The following is a 19,882-nucleotide window of genomic DNA, read 5'->3' as shown; positions in this document are numbered from 1 at the left end:
TGGGCTGTTCACCAAACCCTCCTCACCAGGTTGCATGCCACTGGTGCCATCTGTCTTGCAGTTCTGCTCCTTTGTTACATAGTTACCCTGATGGGAACAAGAAGCTGTGAAGAAATGCAATGGCCCTTTCCAAACCCAGTACTGTCCACTGGGTGGAAATCTAGTTTTTGCCAATACATATTTAATGTTTGTAGCTGTAGGCCATTGCAAGAGTCGGAATCCATAGCTTCCTTTCCACTCCCAGAACAATGTGAGACTTTTGCATCTCACTTACGGAACAAGGGAATCCTAGTGCCTTATGTCAACAGTACTGGGTGCCCCCCTCCATGCTCACTTTCTTTTTATGAAAGGTGGATGGGCATAAATGGTTTTTAAAAGTGTACCCCATGTTGCTAGTTGGTATTAGTGCAAAGAAAAGGGTGCTTGGAGTATGTAATCTTGAATTTGATGTCTGTCTGAGCTGCTTATGAATGAATGAATGGCGGCTTTTGTCTGCTCGGTAACTTGGAAAGAAACTGACAGCCCTCACTTTACTCCTACATGAGCAGGTACATGGGAGAGAGTGGATTAAAAGGATTGGCTTGTCAAGATAGACACCATGCTTCAGCCTAAACAGGTAGCAGGCTAGGAGGCCCAGTTCTCACTGAGGTATTATTAAAGGGGTGTGCCAAAGACTGGTCCGGGGGATGCTATACTTTTCTAGGCTCTAGAGGGGCAAGCGTTATAGATTATATCTGGTCCTCCTCGGCACTTAATGATAAGGCATATTGTTTCAATGTGTTCAACAGAACCGAAAGTGACCACCTTCCTATTGCCATCTCCTTCCACCACACACAGCTGGGCCTTCCCAGCTCACCCCACCTCCAGGATTCACTGACCTTAGCCCCCCGGTCGTAAGAAGTGGGATATCTATCTGGAGCAAGACATAAAAGTCCTCCTAAATTCCCCTGAGATCCTAGCCCTGAAAGCTCAGCTGGTAACAATGAATGTGAATCATTTCTCAAGTTTCCAACAAATTCTAGCCTACTTGCTCCCAACACTTACGAAACCCTCTCGTGCGATTCTAACCTGGAAGAATCAAACTTGGTTCGACCAAGAATGCAAACAGTGCAGAAGTAGGCTTAGATTTCTTCAGTCTGTTATGAAATCAGACAGCACCCAGAGCAAAATCAGGGAGTTAGCCCAATTCCGTTCTTACTACAAGAAGTTGCTCGAACATAAGAAATTGCTCTTTGCGAAAGAACGCTGGACGGCATTGTCAGTGGCCATTAAAACCCGTGACGACAAGAAATTCTGGAATTTAATTAATGCAGGTTTAAGACCCCCCTCATTCATCGTTAATAACATCACAGCAGCCAGTTGGCACTCTCACTTTGCTCAGCTGTATTCCGCCCCAGATTCCGACGCAAACGCAGTTTCCACTCTTCCTGCATCTGCCTTGCCCACCTGGGAGCCAGTCTCCCCAGAGAGATGTGTACAACTAATTAGCATGCTATCAGGGGATAAATCCCCGGGGGAGGATATGATACCACCCGAGGTATTCTTATTGAACCAGACGTGGTGGGCCCCTATTTTTGCATCTCTCTTTACCACTATTAATGCTACTCTTAAGATCCCGCCTAATTGGAAACAGAGCATAGTCATCCCAATACATAAAAAGGGGGACCCACAAGATCCGCGTAACTATCGACCTATCAGCCTGCTAGACATATCATACAAGGTTTACTCTAGATTCTTGCTAGAGAAATTAATCGAGTGGGCAGAAGAAACAAAGCTATTCCACCTGGAACAGGCTGGCTTCCGTAAAGGTCACAGCACAGCTGGCCAATGTCTTGTTCTATTTACCCTGATTGATAAATACCTAAACAGGTTCAACTGCAAACTACACGCGGCTTTTGTGGACCTGACCTCCGCTTTTGACTCCATTCCCAGAGATAGGCTATGGCAGAAGCTTAGTTACACCAACATAGATAAGAGACTCCTCCTCCTTCTTATGGAAATTCATAATGACATATCGGCCAGAGTAAAATTTGGCCCTCTGGGAGCTCTTTCTGATTCTTTCCCTCTGAATAAAGGGGTCAAACAGGGCTGCCTCTTGGCCCCTTTTCTATTCAATTTCTATATCAACGACATCGTTACAACTATGCAGGCCCTAAATCAATCTGCCCCCTCTTTACAACAGCTCAAGATCCCCATATTACTCTATGCGGACGACATGGTGATACTGTCTTTAACCAAGCAGGGCTTAAACAACATGCTCAGAGGGCTCATGACATATTGTGATACCAATTCCCTCAAAATCAATTTCGCCAAAACCAAAATTCTTACTTTTGGCACGAAAACTCGGAAGTCATTCTGGAATTTTGAGGGCCACTCTATTGAATATTGCTCAGCATTCAAGTATTTGGGAATCACTTTTCAGCATGGGCTTAACTGGTCAGCTCACCTAAATATGACCATCCTGGCTGCCCGTAGAACCATCAAAGCCTTGGAGAAATTCTTCTATGCAAAAGGCGGCCAGTTGGTTCCACCAATCAGAAAAGCATTTATCAGCAAAGTCCTCCCGATGTTACTGTATGGGGTTGAAATCTGGGGGTGGAATTTAAAAACACTTCAACGGCTGGAGATTCTACAAAACTCTTTTGCACGAAAGATACTGGGTCTCCCCAAGGGCTCGGTTGCTGCACAGTTAAGAACAGAACTGGGCCTCCCCTCCATTGTTGCGAGAGCCCACATTAGAATTATTAGTTTTTATTGCAAATTAATCAATGCCCCAGGTTCCCTACTAGCCAGGCAAGCCTTTTTAACTTGTTCTTATTCCAACAAATGGTCCAAGGCCATGGAGACTATTACTGCACGCTACTCCCTCCCAGATCTCGACACGCTGTCATCTTGGGACCAACATAAAATCCGGGCCTGGATTCTTACAAGAGATGAGGCCATGGACCGGGCACAGTCCACCTCAGCTCGCCTCTCCATGTGGCTCCCTAAAGTGAAAGTGGTAAGATCACTTGCCAACTACTTGATAGACCTGACGGAGCCCAATTTGAGAAGAGCGTTTACAATGGCCCGTTTCCATTCTATACCCACAGCCTTCCTGCAGGGGATCTACTCTAAGACCCCTATTACTCAGCGTCTATGTCCATGCACAATGAATGAAGTAGAGGACTTCATACATTTCTTTTTCTACTGCCCTATTTATGACCCAGTAAGACCTAAGCTCCTCCTCTTGATCCCGTCCTCCATTTCATCTAAGGAAGATTGTTTGAAAGCACTTCTTGTGGACGCAAATCCCCAAATTTCACGTGGGGTGGCAATCTTCATAGTGCAGGCTCTGAAACTCAGGGCTACTCTGACAGGGTAGTGTGTCCTAGTCCTGGACCTGTTTTAATTCTTTTATTACCTTTTTTAACTCAATGTGCTGAGCCTATTTTGGGGCCATTTTATGCTTTACTTATATCCGCATACTAGTTTTTTTTTTTTTTTTGGCGCGGGCAACTAAATCTCTGTATTATTGTCTTAGGGTATTTTAAATGTCATTACGCCAGCAATATCGCTTTGAATTTTGCTTGGTTGCTTGTCTCCAACATTTTTGTATTGTCTTATTTTGCTATGGCTGTATGCTAATGCAATTAAATTAAATGATGATGATGAGGGGTGTGGGATCTACCAATAGATGTTAGGTGGGGCTTAGGGGGCGGGGGAAATAAAACCCCTTCATGTAGAAAACTAAATGTCAAGAAGGAATGGGTCCTTTTACTGACACCTAGTTTTTTTGTTTGGGGAATTGACCCCCTTTAGTGGCCATGTGAATCTCTAACTGTAGACTGAAATTGTGTAGTTCAGGCCACCTTGGTTTCCCATAGGAATCCGATTGGCCACTGTGAGAACAGGATCCTGGACTAGATGGGCCATTGACCTGATTCAGCACAGCGCTTCTTGGGTTCTTATAAATTGGGTCCTAATACTGTCTTTAAACTCAGCAACATCTTCATTTCAATGGTCTTCCTAAATAGCTTGGTCCACTGCTGACTTTTACGAGTTATGAAGGGGTTGCTGTGTGCATTCCCACATATTGGTTTTGGGCTACTTTGTGGAGCACTGGGTGGAAACATCTGGGAAACAGAATGGGAGTGAAATCTGTGGAGAGGGTTATTCTCCCACCTCAAAATGTATTTGTGGGAAATCAGGAACCCCATTCGTCAGGTTTCTCTCTTCCCCCAACTGCTGCTCTTTCTGATCAAGAAACTCTGATCTCAGATAATTAATTAATTTTGCTTCTAAATTCGGGACACACATGCTATGCATGTAGAATATCTCTGCTTAAATCTCTGGCAACTCCAGACCCCTGTCTGGAACCCTTAAGTGCTTCTGCCCATTAGAGTGGACAGGCCTGACTCCAGGTGAGGCAGCAAGGTGTGTTCCACAGTGTTGATGTGCAACCTTGCTTTCCTAGCATTTAACCTGAATTGACACTCCATTATTTTTTTTAAAGTTTCATTTACATTTTTAAAAATAACCCATTTCTTATCAAGTTCGCTGAGGATAAGGCCATGACTTTGTAATCTTACCTGTGTGTATTCTTTTCTCCAGGGCAACTCGCCTTTTCTGTGATGTCTACAACCCACAAAGCAAGACCTACTGCAAACGCTTGCAGGTCTTGTGCCCAGAGCATTCCCGTGACCCCAAGGTAGGAACAGAGTGCTCTTCCGGTGAGATCCTAGTCCACTGTAGTTTAGGAACAGGCTAGGATAGGCCATCATTCAGATTTAGGAGGGGAAGGACTATTTATTAGGTGAAATACAGTGTTGTGAGCTTTACCCAGGGCTTTGTGCTGTGGTGATTCAGTAAGAGTGCAGAGAAAGCATGGTATGCAGCACTGAACATGGAATTGGCTATCATTACAAGGAAAGCAAGTTTCTAGCCCTTAGTTTCTATCACGGATACACTTGCAAGCTAATGGGTGATGCCTGCAGAAGTATGGCAAGCCAGAGGCATAACTGAACAATGTTCTCAGAGAGAACTGTCCTGCATGACAGCAGAACCGACTCCCTCGGAAGGCTGGATGGTCATCTGTCGTGTACAATTTAGTTATGATTACTGCATTGCAGGGGGTTGGACTAGATGACCCTCAGGATCCCTTCTAATGCTAAAGTTTTGTGATTCTTTGATCCTATGACTAGTAAAGCCCGAATAAGTTATGCAAAATGAGAAAATTATGCAATTTTTACAGGTTGTAGAACTGCACTTCTCTTGTGTTCCATTTGGATTATCTTTGTGCAGAATATTTTTCAGTGAGACACACACCACGGCTATGGCTTCATCCTGCTCAATCTCGACTGCAACTTTTCCCTAGGTGTCAGCAGATGAGGTGTGTGGGTGTCCCATGGTAAAAGACGTGTTTGAGCTCACGGGGGAATTCTGCCGCGTGCCCAAGCGCAAATGCAACCGCCACTACTGCTGGGAGAAACTGCGACGGGCGGAGGTGGACCTGGAGCGAGTGCGCGTGGTACGGATTGGGAACTCGTGTTAGACCTTGGGCGGGCGGACAGCACAAAAGGACAATGGCCTTGTCATGCTGCCTGTGAAATAGGCTTGTCAATTTCAGGGAGGGTTGCAGCTAATGGGAATCCTTCGGACGATGGGCTAGGTCTGATTGCTTTCCTCTTGTTCCTTTGTGTCAGTGGTACAAGCTGGACGAGCTGTTTGAGCAGGAGCGGAACGTCCGCATGGCTATGACCAACCGCGCTGGGCTGCTCGCTCTCATGCTGCACCAGACGATCCAGCACGACCCCCTGACCACAGATCTGCGCACAGCCACCAACCGCTGAGCTGGTGAGTTAGTGGCATCAGTGTCAGTCCAGGATGCTGAGTGCTCATGCGGGGCAGGGACTGGAGGTAATTTGGCTGAGGAGGACTCAATTACATGAGCTGACTAACCCCTGTCAACCTTTGGCATTGGCCATGAGCCCAGGATTAAAAGCTTTTCTTGGCTACTGTGACCACAGGAATGATCAGGGAGGCTTTTTCTCCTTGGGTCTGATCAACAACTTGAATTGCTTGCATGCGAATTGGCCTGCACTTTCCTGCAAAAGGGCAGCAGCTGGAATCTCTGGCTCGGTTAAGGGGAAGATGGTAGGGTCCTGTGTTGTGTCTTTCCTTCCCTAAAGTCTGTCTGTCTTTTTCCTCTGCAGGTGTTTTCCTTCATGACCAGACCTTCATGATTAAGTGCCAACTGAACCAGAACCTTTTTTTTTATTTTCATAAGCTCTCATTTTTTAAAAATTAATTAAAATGGTCTGGTGTTTTGGCTCTGAGCCCCTTCTTCTTTATCTTGTAGAATCTAGCAGCCTTTGACCTCGCCCCTGTGCCAGTGGCCTTTAGCCTTGCCTGTATATAGTCTTTTTAAAGAAATATTCATACGGTTTTAAGTGGGAACCCGCCCCCACCCAAAAAATGGAAAAGGAAAGGGAAAGTGTTTTTGCTACTACCGGCTTAAGCTAGCCCCAACTTCTCTAAGCAGGATTTTGATTAGATGTGATGCTGTATTGCAGCAAAGACTTTTCTAGGCATTAAGTGGCCACCCCCTTTCCATGTAGTTGCTGTTGGCTAACAGACATTGAAAGGAGGGCGACTGGCTATTGAATCAGGGCAAGGAAGGCAGCCATGCACAAACAAACTGTTTTATTGTGCTGCTGCTTGGAGGCATAAGAGAGTCTAATAAAAGGTACATTCAAATGTTCTGTGAGTGTGTGTTAATTAGGCAGGATGTCTTGAAAGTGTGAATTACTGTTTTATTTGCTGCTGCTGCTTCCCTGTCTTTCTCTGTCCTTCCTGGTAACCCACATCTCTTCTAGTTCTGCAGCCTCCACTTCTTTTGTTATCTGTGCAAGAGGTGACAGGAACAAGTTGTCTACCAGCCTCGTATACCTCATCACTGCCAGAGTGCCAGATAAATCCACCTATAGTTCTCATTTTGTGAAGCCTGTCCATGTCTTCACTTCCCTGCTTTTGCTGTCTTCCCATCCAACCACAAGAAGGTGAAAGAGAGCCCTAAAAAGCACAAGGGCACAAACTTAACTTGTATTAACCTGAAAGTAGAGAAAAGCCAGCCAGCATGGTCAAGGATGATGGAGTTGTAGTCCAACAACGTAAAAAGGGCATCACACTGGTTACCTTTGCTATCTGTGGTAGGAGGTACCTTCACTTTGTGTTTAGATGCCACAGCCATGTGTTGGTGATACCTTTTTGTTGTTTTCCACAACTCTCCATGCCTGATGACATTCAAAGGCTTTTACTAACTCTGTTCCCTATTTCTTCTTAGAAATAAAATGACAGGTCATTCTCCTACCAGCTTTTGATGATAAAACCTGTAGATAGCATACATTTATGTATACTACTGGCACCCGTCTGTTGAGAGACAATGGAGTATGCCTTCAGTGGTGAAGTCAAACTGCTGCATTAACAGCACTGAAGTGACCTCCCTGGGGCGCAAGCCTGGGCAGTGTGTATGGAGGTCCTGGGCTTGCATCAATCAATCAATGTTTATTACGGAGCTCCTGGGCTGCCCAGACACCAGAGCTTTGGGAGGAGAGGCAGGAATGGAAGCAATATGCATCTAAATGTCTCTTTAATAAGTGATGTGACAAAACTGTAAAGGTAAAGGGACCCCTGACCATTAGGTCCAGTCGCGGATGACTCTAGGGTTGTAGCACTCATCTTGCTTTACTGACCGAGGGAGCTGGCGTTTGTCATGTGGCCAGCATGACAAAGCCACTCCTGGTGAACCAGAGCAGTGCACGGAAACTTCATTTACCTTCCCGCTGGAGCGGTACCTTTTATCTACTTGCACTTAACATGCTTTCGAACTGCTAGGTTGGCAGGAGCAGGGACCGAGCAACGGGAGCTCACCCCATAGCAGGGATTCAAACCGCCAACCTTCTGATCGGCAAGCCCTAGGTTTAGACCACAGCGTATCTTACTACTTGGGAAAATAGCTTAAAATGTTGTACCTAATTGGTAAAAAGAATTAATCTACGTTCATGGAATTGTTGGCCTCTGTCTGTCTCAAGAGATATGCCTCCGGGGATGAAGTCAAACCACTGCATTAGCAGCATTCCTGAGGTTGCAAGTCTGGGCAGTGTGTGTGTGGAGGTCCTGAGCTGCCCAGATGATACAACTGCCCTCTCGGCCTCACTGATGTCCAAAGGAAAGCAGAGCAAAATGTTTGGCACCAACTTGGCTGCAGGAGTTGCTGGAAGGAAGTGTTCAAGGTGCCATCCAACCATTTTAGGGACTCTACTCCAGATTTTTGTAGAGTTTATTTCTTAGCCTTTTCTTCTCCTGAAGATATCCTGTAAGGCAGTGGAGTTTTAGGATCAGAGTTTTCCTTCTCCTAGATGGGCTACTTTTCCAGGTGGAGGAACCTCACCTGCCCCACTTCCCTTTACAGCACATCCAGAAACCACTTTCTTGGCCATTGGACCCACTCTTGGTCTTGTCTGCTCAATCTGCCAGAGTCTCTCTTCACATGCAAGGAAAGTCCCTAAATCACTGAGGATTTGAGACCCATCGGCTACCCTCCCCTGGTTTAGCTGGCAGTTAGCCATTCTAGGGGTGTGGCTGCTGTTGCATACTGACAGCTTCTTGAGCTGCAAGTGAGAGCTGAGTGCAAGATAGGGGGACCAAAAACGGGCAAACTACGCCTGAACGAGCACAATGTGTCCTCCTAGAGGTACTACCCCTCCCCTAACACCCCATTACTACATCAGCTGTATATAAACAACAGAAGAGGTTCCAGCCTCTGATTGGTTTCCCCAATTGCTTGCTGTTACTTTTTCTGTTTCAGTAAGCAAAAAATGTTGCTTGTTGGAGAATTTGCTGCTAGTGAGTCAAGGTGTTCAGCTGTGCAACAGATCTCAGTTGGCCTTTTCCACTTCAAGGAGGCTCAGCCCAAACCCCAGAACTAAAAACTTGCATGCAGAAACTCTGGAGTCTCATTTCCTGGTGGCTGTGCTCCTGTCTTCCCTACAAAGCTGAGACTATACAGTCATACCTCGGGTTGAAGTAGCTTCGGGTTGAGCATTTTCGGGTTGCGCTGCGCGGCAACCCGGCAGTAACGGAATGCGTTACCTCTGGGTTTCACCACTCGCCCATGCGCAGACGCTCAAAATGACGTCATGCGCATGCCCGGAAGCAGCGAATCACGACACGTGCAGACACGGGTTGCGTTCTGCTCTGGATGCGAATGGGGCTCCAGAATGGATCCCGTTCGCATCCAGAGGTACCACTGTACTACAATCCTTGTCAATCACAGGAGGGGGCTATGGGACTCAGAGACTTGCTCCCAAGCAGACGTGTTTTGGCTCTGCATCACTCTACACTTTCTATCTCTCTGTCTTTTTTCCTGGAAGAAATCCACCCCCTGCTGTTTATTACCAATTTGTAGTTGCTTGATTGACTGAACCCAAAGAGTACTCATTAACGGTTCCTTATCATGGAAAAAAGTGACCAGTGGGGTGCTGCAGGGTTCTGTCCTGGGCCCGTTGTTGTTCAACATCTCTATTAATGACTTGGATGATGGAATTGGGGGGATGCTCATCAAATTCGCAGATGACACCAAACAGGGAGGGGTAGCTAATGCTGCAGAAAACAGAATCAGAATTCAAAATAACCTTAACAGATTGGAGAATTGGGCGCAAGCTAACAAAATGAATGGCAATAGGGACAAGTGTTAGGTTCTGCACCTAGGCAGGAAGAACCAGCTGCACAAATAATAGGATGGGGGGGGGTTTCACCTGACTTACTAGCAGTACATGTGAAAAGGATCTAGGGGTCTTTGTGGGCCACTAGCTTATGATACAGCAGCAAAAAACAAAAAAAACTAACGCTGTTTTAGGTTGCATCAACAAAAGTATAGTGTCCAGATCAAGGGAAGTAATAGTCCCTCTATTCTGCCTTGGTCAGACAAACACCTGGAATACTGTGTCCAATTCTGGGCACCATAATTTAAGAAGAATGTTGACAAGCTGGAACTTGTGCAGAGGAGGGCAACCAAGATGATCAAGGGTCTGTAGACTAAAACTGATGAGGAACGGTTGAAGGAGCTGGGTGTGTTTTGCCTGGAAAAGGAGACTGAGAGGAGATATGATAGCCATCTTCAAATATTGTGAGGGCTATCACATGGAAGAGGGAGCATGCTTGTTGTCTCCTGCTTTTGTGGGTAGGACTTGAGGCAATGGCTTCAAGTTACAAGAAAGCAGATTCTGACTAAACATTTGGGAAAACTTTCTGACAGTAAGAGCTGTTTGTCAGTGGAACAGACTCCCAAGAGAGGTGGGGGACTCTCCTTCCTTGGAGGGCTTTAAACAGAGATTGGATGGCCATGTGTCATGGATGCTCTAGCTGAGATTTGTGCATTACAGGAGGTTGGACTAGATGACCCTTGAAGTCCCTTCCAAGATTCTATCACGTGGGGGTTGCGCGCACCCGGATATCGCGCGTGCGCCCAGCGCCCTGGAAGCGCCTTCCTCTTCCAGGTCATCTTTGAGGCGTCACTGACGTCGTGGGGGCGGGTCCGCGCGTGCGCCTCCTGCTCTCGGCTGCCGGTGAGGAGGCGGCGGCGGCGCAGCGCAGGGGGCGGCAGAGCCCCTCCGAGGCCCGGCGGGCCCGGTTCCCTTCGCCGCTGGTGAGTGAGCGGGGCTGGAGGCGGGCCACGCGGTCGAGGCGAAACCCGGCGGCCCGGTGCCGCCTCTGCGTCCGCTCCCGGAGGAAGCCCCGAGGTCCGCGTCCGCCGCCCAGGCGAGTCGAGGCTCCGCCGGGAACCGGGCGAGCGGGGCGGCTCCTGAGGGGACCCCCCTTCGCCCCGGGAGAGGCCGCGGTGCTTCCGCGCGGTGCTTCGGGTGCTGGAGAGGCCAGGCCTGCCGGGGGCGGCTCTCCTGTGCGGAGCTGGGGTGTTCCCACGGCGGGGGGGGGCGGGGTCCCCTTCTTGCTCTCTTTGCGAGGCCTCCCCTCTGGACACAGCGCCTTCTCTGCCATGGTGGTGGCCCCGAAGAGCCTGATCTGCTGGGTGAAGAGCTCCATCATGGCCGGCCTCTTGGTAGTGAGAGAGCGGGTGTACGATCAAGTTTCGGGTGGGCTGAATCTTCATATTGAAGGGCTGCAGCTCCGCAATAGAACCCAGGCTCTGTCTGCAAAAAGTTCCTGGTAAAGTCCTCTGTTCTCTCCAGGTAGGAGATACCCCAGAGAGCTGCTGCCAGTCAGTGTTGACAGCACTGAGCTAGATGGACCAACGGACTGTCTGGGTATAAAGCAGTTTCCTGCTCCTAGCTCAAGAGTGAACGCTTATTTAAGCAAAAGAAGTTCTTTGGCATTTTCTGGGTCCTTAAGTTTTGGATTCTGGCATAACAAACAATATGGTAATAGAAATTGGAATGGAAGGCTGGAGGAACTTGCTGGCTGTTGTCCTGCTTTGTGTTGGAGCATGCTGATCCACTAGTAGGCTCTGATCCACTAACCAGTATAAAAAACTGGCAGTGATCTACCACACGCGCCCGTTGTCATCCTTCAACTTAAACATACTCTCCCCGCCTGCCCCTTAACATGTGTGTACTTGGTGTGTTTATTTTAGACCCCCTCAGGGCCAAACTGGTCTGTCTGGTGTGTCATATGCACGTGGGGTGCATGTGTGGAAGGAGGTGGCTAACTGGACATGAGGGGGGGAGTTTAAGGGAGGGGGACAAAAGGGAGGCAAAAGTTCTCTATTTGAGGAGCCAGTTCTCTCCCTCCCTAAACACATCAACGTGAGCGGCAGAAATCAAGACTGCCTTCCTCTCTCTAGCAGGGAAGGAGAGGCACTCCCCAGATCCCCAGCCAGGGGGAAGTCAGAGCCTCGAACAGTAGGAGTCCAATCATGTTATGCCCCTTGCCCCTAAGTTAGTACCTGGCAGGAACACCCCCCCCTGCACACACCCAGACCCTCAGGGCTGGTAGCAACCCCCCCCCACCAGCGCTCAAAGGGCAGCGGGAAGGATAGCAAGTCGGCACACACATATACTCCCCAGCCCTCAGGGCGCTGCGTCCCCCTCACCCCAGCGCTCTAACCCCCAAGAGTGCAGCACAGGGGCAGGAAGGCAAGCCGGCTTGGCACCGCTCAGGCTTGCATCGCCATGGAGACTGGCAGCGGCGGCAGCTACTGCCACTGCATCCGAGGCTGCAGAGAAAGGCCCTGCAATTGACAAGAAACAATCCCACGATTCACTGGTCGATCACAATTGACGTGTTGTGCGTGCCTGGAGTACCAAGTTCAGTTCATGGCATCTCCAGTTAAAATAACATTAAGATCCATAAGAACAGCTTACTGGATCAGGCTAATGATCCAGCATCCTGCTTTCCCAGCCAGATACCTTTGGAAGCCCACAAAGATCTCATTTAGACAAGAATTCCATTTTTTGAAGGAATCCTTCCTGCCTCTAATAGCTTTTTTGACTTTGCTCTGATGGCACATTTCCTGATCTGAGATATAACCTTCAGCTGTGTTTTTAAATAATGTCCAAGTGTTTTGGTGTGATTTGATGCCCTTGACATTGCCTTTCAACTTTTTACCAGGCCCCTCATTTTTATTTTTTTAGTTTCCTTTCTGAAGTCACATGTTATCAGGTTTATTTTCTTGGCAGTTGGTCATTTACATAGTATATTCAATTTAATAGCACTATGACCACTGCTTCCAACTGTTTTAGCAACACTTTCATCTTGGGCACCTTGGCACCACTTAAGATAAATCAAGGGTAAATCCATGACCAGCTGTGTTCTAGGGCATATTCATTTGGAGTACTGTGGTACCTTGGGTTACATACGCTTCAGGTTACAGACTCCGCTAACACAGAAATAGTACCTCGGGTTAAGAACTTTGCTTCAGGGTGAGAACAGAAATTGTGCTCCGGTCGCACGGCGGCAGCGGGAGGCCCCATTAACTAAAGTGGTGCTTCAGGTTAAGAACAGTTTCAGGTTAAGAATGGACCTCCGGAACGAATTAAGTACTTAACCCGAGGTACCACTGTAATCAGAATTTTTTCCTCTTTGTCATGACTGAAACGCATATGTCACCAGTCTATATGATGGTAGTTGAAGTTACCCATTGTTTCACCATTCCCTCTTTTGGTTGTTTTCCTTCATTTCATTCATCATCTCAAGAACTCCTTGAACAGGGGGATGGTAGCATTTTCCTAGCACCAAGTTACTCTTAGGGCCCAGTATCATCATCCACAGTGTTCCTGTGGAGGAGAATTCCCTTTGGGGAATTTTGGCTTGCTGGGTCACATTGCCCTCTTTGATGTAAAGAGCAAATCCACCTCCAGTATGTGTCTCCCTGTCCTTCCTATAGAGTTCATATCCAGAGATAACATTATCCCACTGATTCTCTCCATTCCAACAGGTTTCCATTATACCAACTATATCAAGGCTAACCTCAAAGACCAAGCACACCACTTCACCCATCTTGGCACAGAGGCTCCTGGCATTAGCATATAAACACATACAGTGGTACCTCGGGATGCAAACGGGATCCGTTCTGAGCCCTGTTCGCATCCCGAACAGAACGTAAGATGTAACAGCACGTGTGCACGGGTTGCGTTTCACCACTTCTACGCATGCGTGTGACGTCATTTTGACTGCGTATGTGCAAGCGGCGAAACCCGGAAGTAACGCGTTCCGTTACTTCCAGGTTGCCGCGGAGCGCAGCCCGCAAGCGCTCAACCTGAAGTGTATTTATCCCGAGGTATAACTGTACAATGTTTCTCTTCTTGTGTTTTGGCCTGCAGTTCTTTGGCATCTCTGCCCCTGCACAGGCTGCACTCACAGTGTCTAGTTCCATGCCTCCCACATTTAAATTTTCATTCAGTTTCTCCATTTTCATCCTAGAGAGTGATTGTTCTGAACTAGATTTTCTTCGGCTCCTCTTGGCTCCTCCTGTAATCAGTTTAAAAGCTGCTCTTCCACCTTTTTAATGTTAATTGTCAACAATCGAGTTCAAGTTGACTGCATCCCTCTTGCTCAGGTCCGTGGTGTCCCAGAATATCCCCCAGTACTTAACAAATTCAAACCCCTTCTCCCTACACCATTGTTTCATAATTCATGAAGTTATTTTGGAGGAAGCCATGTCAATTAAATTGTTTATGTATGCCTTGATGTAAAAAAACCTATGGCTAAACAAACAGATAATGAGTGACCACCAGAAATGTTAATGACAATTGAAGCATCTTGTTTGCCAATTTGTTTGACGTGAAGTAGGAATTCCTTTGTTGGTTTAAATAAAAGGTCATCTGCAAGGAAAGCAAATTCTGCCTCTACTATTTGGCCATAGTTTGATGCTTCTCAGCGGTGTTGGTTTTTAATGTTTCCAGACATGGCTTTCTTCATCTTTGTTCCTAATGTTTCAGTAGAGTGTGAGTCACATGACAACATCTGCTCAGCATAGTGAAAGCTGCAGCAAGCAAATAGTGCCTTGTATTGCTGCTTGAATTCTAGCAAGTGGGAGACATAAGCAGTGAAAGGTGACAAGCAATGTGCCATTGTTGAAAGTATCATTGATGTCATCCTCCTTCCCTCAAAGGGTTTTTGGGCTGCTTGTATGATCATCAGCTCATTTCCAAAACTGGTTTTGCTTTGTCCAGAGCCCTCTGTCGAAGAGCATACTTCTGCAGTTAAAAAAGAAAATAAGATTTGGCAGAACTCTCTCATCCCACATGTGATGCCCTCTAGATGCTGCTGGGCTCCAGTTCTCATCAACCCCTGCCGTCATGGCTGGCTGTTAGGGCTAATTGGAGTTACAGTCGAAAATACCTGGTGAGCACCAGGTCAGAGAAGGCTGGTCTAACCAAAGATCTTGGCTAGTCCTGTATTCCTTAACCTCTGGAACATGGCAGTTACTGCCTAGCAATTTCTGTTATGATTGCAAGCTGTTGAGATAGGAGGTCCCCTGGCTTTGTGCCTGAAGAGGGGATTAGGACTGTGTGCTTGGAAGCAGAGTAAAATGGTTAGGGTTAGGTATAGGGTTTAGGGTTAGGGTAAAATGGTTAACATAGCGGTAGTGTCAGAAAAATCAGGCTTGCATGGGATTTCAGAAGTCTCATTTTATAGAAAGTTGATGTGTCTGCTGAGCTTATTTGAATGAGAGTGCTTTGGAGCTGCCTAACAGCTGGAAGTATGTAAAATTGTCATTGGGAAAAGGTAGCATTTCCTCTTGGACACAGGAATGCAAACTTCACAACCCGGTGATCTGCCCACTCTGTTCATGAGCGGTTTACTTGAATGATATTTGGGCAAGTGTAGTTACTATGCTCCTGACCTTGTTTCAGTGTTAATGTTTTAAGATAACTCAGTATGCATCGTGATACCTAACAGCAGGTATACAGTATAATGTCGTTCAAATGTGAGTTGATTTCATTAAGTATGAAGCATAATTAACTTGTACAATCATGATAATAAATTCCGCCAGGCCTTTGGTCGGGGTTCAGTCTGAGTCTTTTCTTTCTGTATAAGAACAAGCATTAAAGAGGCCTCCTAGCCTCCTCACAGGTCCTTTACAAGACCAGTGATAACAGTGATAACCCTGGAGAATATTAACCACTCTCAATTTTACGTGTGGACTGCCACCTGTCCAGATCTTAATTTACTTCAAACTAATTTTAAGATGTATTTTAATTAATTGATCGCCTGTTTTTATGTTCTTTGGATACTTTGTTAGTTTTATGATGTTAGCCACCCTGAGCCCAGCTCTGGCCGGGGAGGGAGGAGGTACAAATAAAAATTTATTATTATTTATTTATTTGTGTCATTCTGGAAACCAATCTTGTCTAAAAAGCTTTTGCCACAGAAGAAGCAAGGGGCAGGTTAGTGGGTGATCCGTGAGTTTGGGGAAAAGGAATGGAACTCTTGTTCCCTCTCCCACTTATGAAACTACGGGGAGAGCCAATGTTTGGAGAGCCAAAGCTTCAGAACTAAATTGGAAATCTGGTTCACAAATAAAAGAACTGCCATCCTCTGCATTGAACCAAGTGACTTCCTGTGATAGCTGCTTGTGGTCTAATCATGAAATGTTAAGCAGAGCTATAACTTTAAGCTAGTAGAACTAGAATGTTGGGTTAATTGTTCTGAAGTAGTTAAGAGACTACAGAAACACATCCTTGAGTTAATAAAACTCAAGTGAAGAAACTCAACACTGAAGAAGTGTGCTTGCACACGAAAGCTTATACCAAGAACTAACTTAGTTGGTCTTTAAGGTGCTACAGGAAGGAATTTTTCTATTTCGACTATGGCAGACCAACACGGCTACCCATCTGTAACTGGAACCATGGAAGGCACCACATTGAGCCGCATGAAATGGAAGTCCATCAGTGTATCTGAAGAAGTGTGCTTGCACACGAAAGCTTATACCAAGAACTAACTTAGTTGGTCTTTAAGGTGCTACAGGAAGGAATTTTTCTATTAATAAAAGAAGTGATGGTAAAGTGGGCAATCGATTTTGGTTATAACATAGAGTATGATAAATGGGTAAATTTATGGAACAAAGGATGAAATTGACAGCGTGTTCCACTTTAAGGGAAAACCTGGAAAAAATGATGTACCGGTGGTATATAACCCTGGTCAAATTGGCGAAAATGTACAAAATGGGTAACAAAGCCTGTTGGAAATGTAAACGTAAGGATCTCTATCATATGTGGTGGGTATGTGATGAAATGAAATTTTTTTGGGATCTAATATATAATGAACTTAAGAAACTCCTTAGGTACACATTTCCAAAAACCCCCGGAGGCATTCTTATTAGGGATAATAGGGGACGAAATAAAAAAGGAGGATCATAAATTATTCCAATATGCCATGGTAGCAGCTAGGGTTCTTGTAGCCCAAAAATGGAAGTCATCGGAGATCCCAACAGTAATCGAATGGCAGGCTAAATTTTTCGAATATACGGAATTAGCGAAAATGACATATAAAATCTGACACCAAAAAGGGGCAAAGTTTGTAGAAGAATGGGGTAAATTTGTAACATATATAGGAATTAATTGTAGAAGTTTAAGAACTACAGCAGGGTTAATATAATTCTTGTGACGCGTATAGAAATGTAGAAGAAACTGTAAGAGAAGATGTATATTAAGAAAACTGCAACTGGGAAGGTAGGAAGTTGAGGCTTGTTTTACGCAATGTAAATAAGATAACACCAAGAATGGTTGTAAAGATTGTTTTATTTTGTTTTTTGGAAAATGTCAATAAAAAGCATTTTTTAAAAAAAGAGACTACAGAAACTTATTAAGTGATGTAAGTGGTGAGACTCAGTTAAATAAGTTTGAAGAAATGTCAGGAATGTTAGATGAGTGAGTTACAATATTATTAACTTAATGAATTATATAAAATAGATAAAAAGGTCAGGTTTGTGAATCAAACTACTCCACTAGAAAGAGATCTGCTCAATAGTAACATTAGTCGTTAAAGTACCGTAGATTCTGGCGTATAAGGTGACTTTTTAACCCCGGAAAAGAGGTTAAAAAGTCAGGGGTCACTTTATAGGCTGGGTATGGGTGGTATGGAGCGGAGCCCCCCCCCCCCCCGCCGTAGACCTGTAAGAAGGCTAAAACCTACTGGGAAATGATATATAATGAGTTGAAAAAAATGTTTAAGGTAACTTTTATGAAGAAACCAGAGGCTTTTCTTTTGGGAATAATAGGGGTAGAGATACCCAAACAATATAAAAATTATTTATGTACACAACCACAGTGGCCCAAATGATTTATGCCCAGCGAGGAAAGAAGACAGCGTCCCATCCAAAGAAGAATGGCAGCAAAAATTGTTGGAATATGCAGAAATGGCAAAACTTACTGGAAGAATAAGAAAGCAAGAAAATAGCATTTTCAATTTTGAGTGGAAATCATTTACTGATTACTTTAAAAGTTATTGTAAAGAGATTAAATCATTAGCAGGATTAATATAAAGATGTGCAGTGATATAAAATTAATTTTTATTATATTGGATAAATAATAATTAGGTTTAACTCAGATATTCAGTGAAAATACTAAAACATAAGCAACTGCAGAAAGGGGAGGAAGGGGGGGTGTCAAAATTGGATAATGGAATTTGATGTAAAAATATTTGTTTTCTTTGATGTAAAATTGAAAATGAAAAAATAAAAATAAAATAGTAGAGACTACGAAAGCTAACAGAAAATGAGGAATGGATTTTCATCTTGAAAATTTGCAGATGACTTTTGAGTACTGTCAGGTTGTAGCTTTAAAATTGTCTAGGAAATTGTTTAACAAATTGTCTCCTGACCCTTTCTTGCCCTTTTGCCCATCCTTCCTTGCCACAGCTGAGAAGTGTGTAGTCTAGAGTGAAAATGACCACTTTTGAACACCTGCAAATAAGGCAAACTGATTTTTATAGTCCTGTGAATATAGGGATTGCAAGTCAAAGCATGACCTTTGCACTGTGCTGGAAACGGGCAACTTTTCCTCCCAAAGTATGCCACTTTGAAGGGACTAGCAAATTCCTACCGAGGGCAGACAGGTAAGGTTCAGTGTTTGCATCTCCAGTACCTTTGAAAGTAACCAGGATATGATCCTTCTGAATTGTTTGGAGCTGCTTGGGCTGGTGGTAGTGAAGTTCTTACTAACTACCCTCAGTACTGAAATCAGATAGTATAAAAATATTTTCACCAATTGGGAGGGCCGGAAAATGGAATTGGGATTAAAACAGATGAAAGCCTCCAGTATTTCAAGGAGAAAAACATTTCTTGAGCCATGACACTGGTGAGCCCTTGAAGAGAGCTTGTTACACTTTGGGAAATACCAGCTTCCCGGCGGTCTTGTTGGGCTTTGGTTTTATTTAGGAGGTGGTTATGCTGCCCTTTAACTAATTATAACAGGTCTCCCAAAAGGATGGATTATGTGGAAGGGCTCCCTGGGAAGTAGAGCTTGGTTTGCTACTAGAGCTGGGATGACGGAACCTGTGGCCCACCAGGTGTCATTGGACTCCCAACTTCCTCCTCAACCTGAACCAGCCTTGCCAATATTCAGAAGTGATGGAAGGTGTTGACCAGAAACCTCTGGGGGGCTCCTTCTACTTGGCATAGAGAGTGGGAAGCTGGAGGTGTAGTCATGATGCCTGCTCCCCAGCATAAAATGACCATTGCTGCCTTACAGGGAAAGGTGCGGACACAATTTTTGCATGGTGGAGCTGTATGTTAACAGTCTGTCTAAATAGCATGGCTCATATGGCAGACTAGATATGAATTCCAGAACAATTTTGCCCTCCGTGTCTTTTCTTGGAGATAGACACATGTCTATTCTATTGCTAACATCACAGGTCTTTAAACATAACTTCACCTTCCAAGAGAGCAGGGTCATAGATGTGGACTGACCGCAGCTCACTTTATTTCTTCCCCTCCCATGTCTTGTCTCCCACTTTAGCCAGCTTTTTCCAAAAATTCCTCATCCTTTGACATTTTTGGATGATGGAAGCAGGCTAAATGGTAAGCAGATACATGCCAGTGTGTGCTAGCTGCCTAGTTTTGTTTGAGAAAAGTAGATGTTTCCAGACTAGTGTATACACTAGTGTGTACACCTTAATTGTAATTTTGGATACAGCCATTGCCTTCCCTCCAGAACAAGGTCCACGTGAGCGTTTTGTCCTTGAGCCAAGGTACTGCTAGTTCTGCAGCTGCCTATGCACGTGATTGTTTCGGCAAAGCAGGCAATGGCTGACTACACAGCAGGCATCTGTTTACTAGGTCCTGGTCCCCCCTCTCCAGTTTCTTCAAAGCAAGGCCATGGCAAAAACATGTTTTACCAATAAACATGACAACTGCCCAGGAACCTGAGACAAAATACAATGT

The 19,882-nt window shown here is 45.3% G+C and overlaps 2 protein-coding genes across 20 annotated transcripts in view; both read left to right on the top strand.

Moving 5' to 3' along the window:
- Window positions 1-6,738, top strand: part of CXXC1 (CXXC finger protein 1) — a 29,477-nt gene extending 22,739 nt beyond the window's left edge. For all 5 annotated transcript variants that reach the window (XM_080987551.1, XM_080987554.1, XM_080987552.1 and 2 more), the window contains 4 exons: window positions 4,594-4,690; window positions 5,357-5,509; window positions 5,685-5,835; window positions 6,195-6,738. In XM_080987551.1, the coding sequence (XP_080843677.1) occupies window positions 4,594-4,690; window positions 5,357-5,509; window positions 5,685-5,831 (397 nt within the window). In that variant the 3' untranslated portion in view covers window positions 5,832-5,835; window positions 6,195-6,738. The remainder of the gene's footprint in view (window positions 1-4,593; window positions 4,691-5,356; window positions 5,510-5,684; window positions 5,836-6,194) is intronic.
- Window positions 6,739-10,594: 3,856 nt separating this feature from the next.
- LOC308466635 (methyl-CpG-binding domain protein 1-like) overlaps window positions 10,595-19,882 on the top strand; it is a 179,418-nt gene continuing 170,130 nt past the window's right edge. For 8 of the 15 annotated variants that reach the window (XM_080987541.1, XM_080987531.1, XM_080987544.1 and 5 more), the window contains exon 1: window positions 11,229-11,417. In XM_080987541.1, the coding sequence (XP_080843667.1) occupies window positions 11,415-11,417 (3 nt within the window). In that variant the 5' untranslated portion in view covers window positions 11,229-11,414. Of the gene's footprint in view, window positions 10,688-11,228; window positions 11,418-19,882 lie in introns of those variants that run through there. The other 7 variants (XR_013980921.1, XM_080987532.1, XR_013980920.1 and 4 more) reach the window with 5 other exon arrangements.

The sequence above is a fragment of the Podarcis pityusensis genome (assembly GCF_964106645.2).
Source record: "Podarcis pityusensis genome assembly, chromosome: 17".
In the NCBI taxonomy this organism is placed as follows: Eukaryota; Metazoa; Chordata; class Lepidosauria; order Squamata; family Lacertidae; genus Podarcis; species Podarcis pityusensis.
This window is presented reverse-complemented; position numbering and strand designations above follow the sequence as displayed.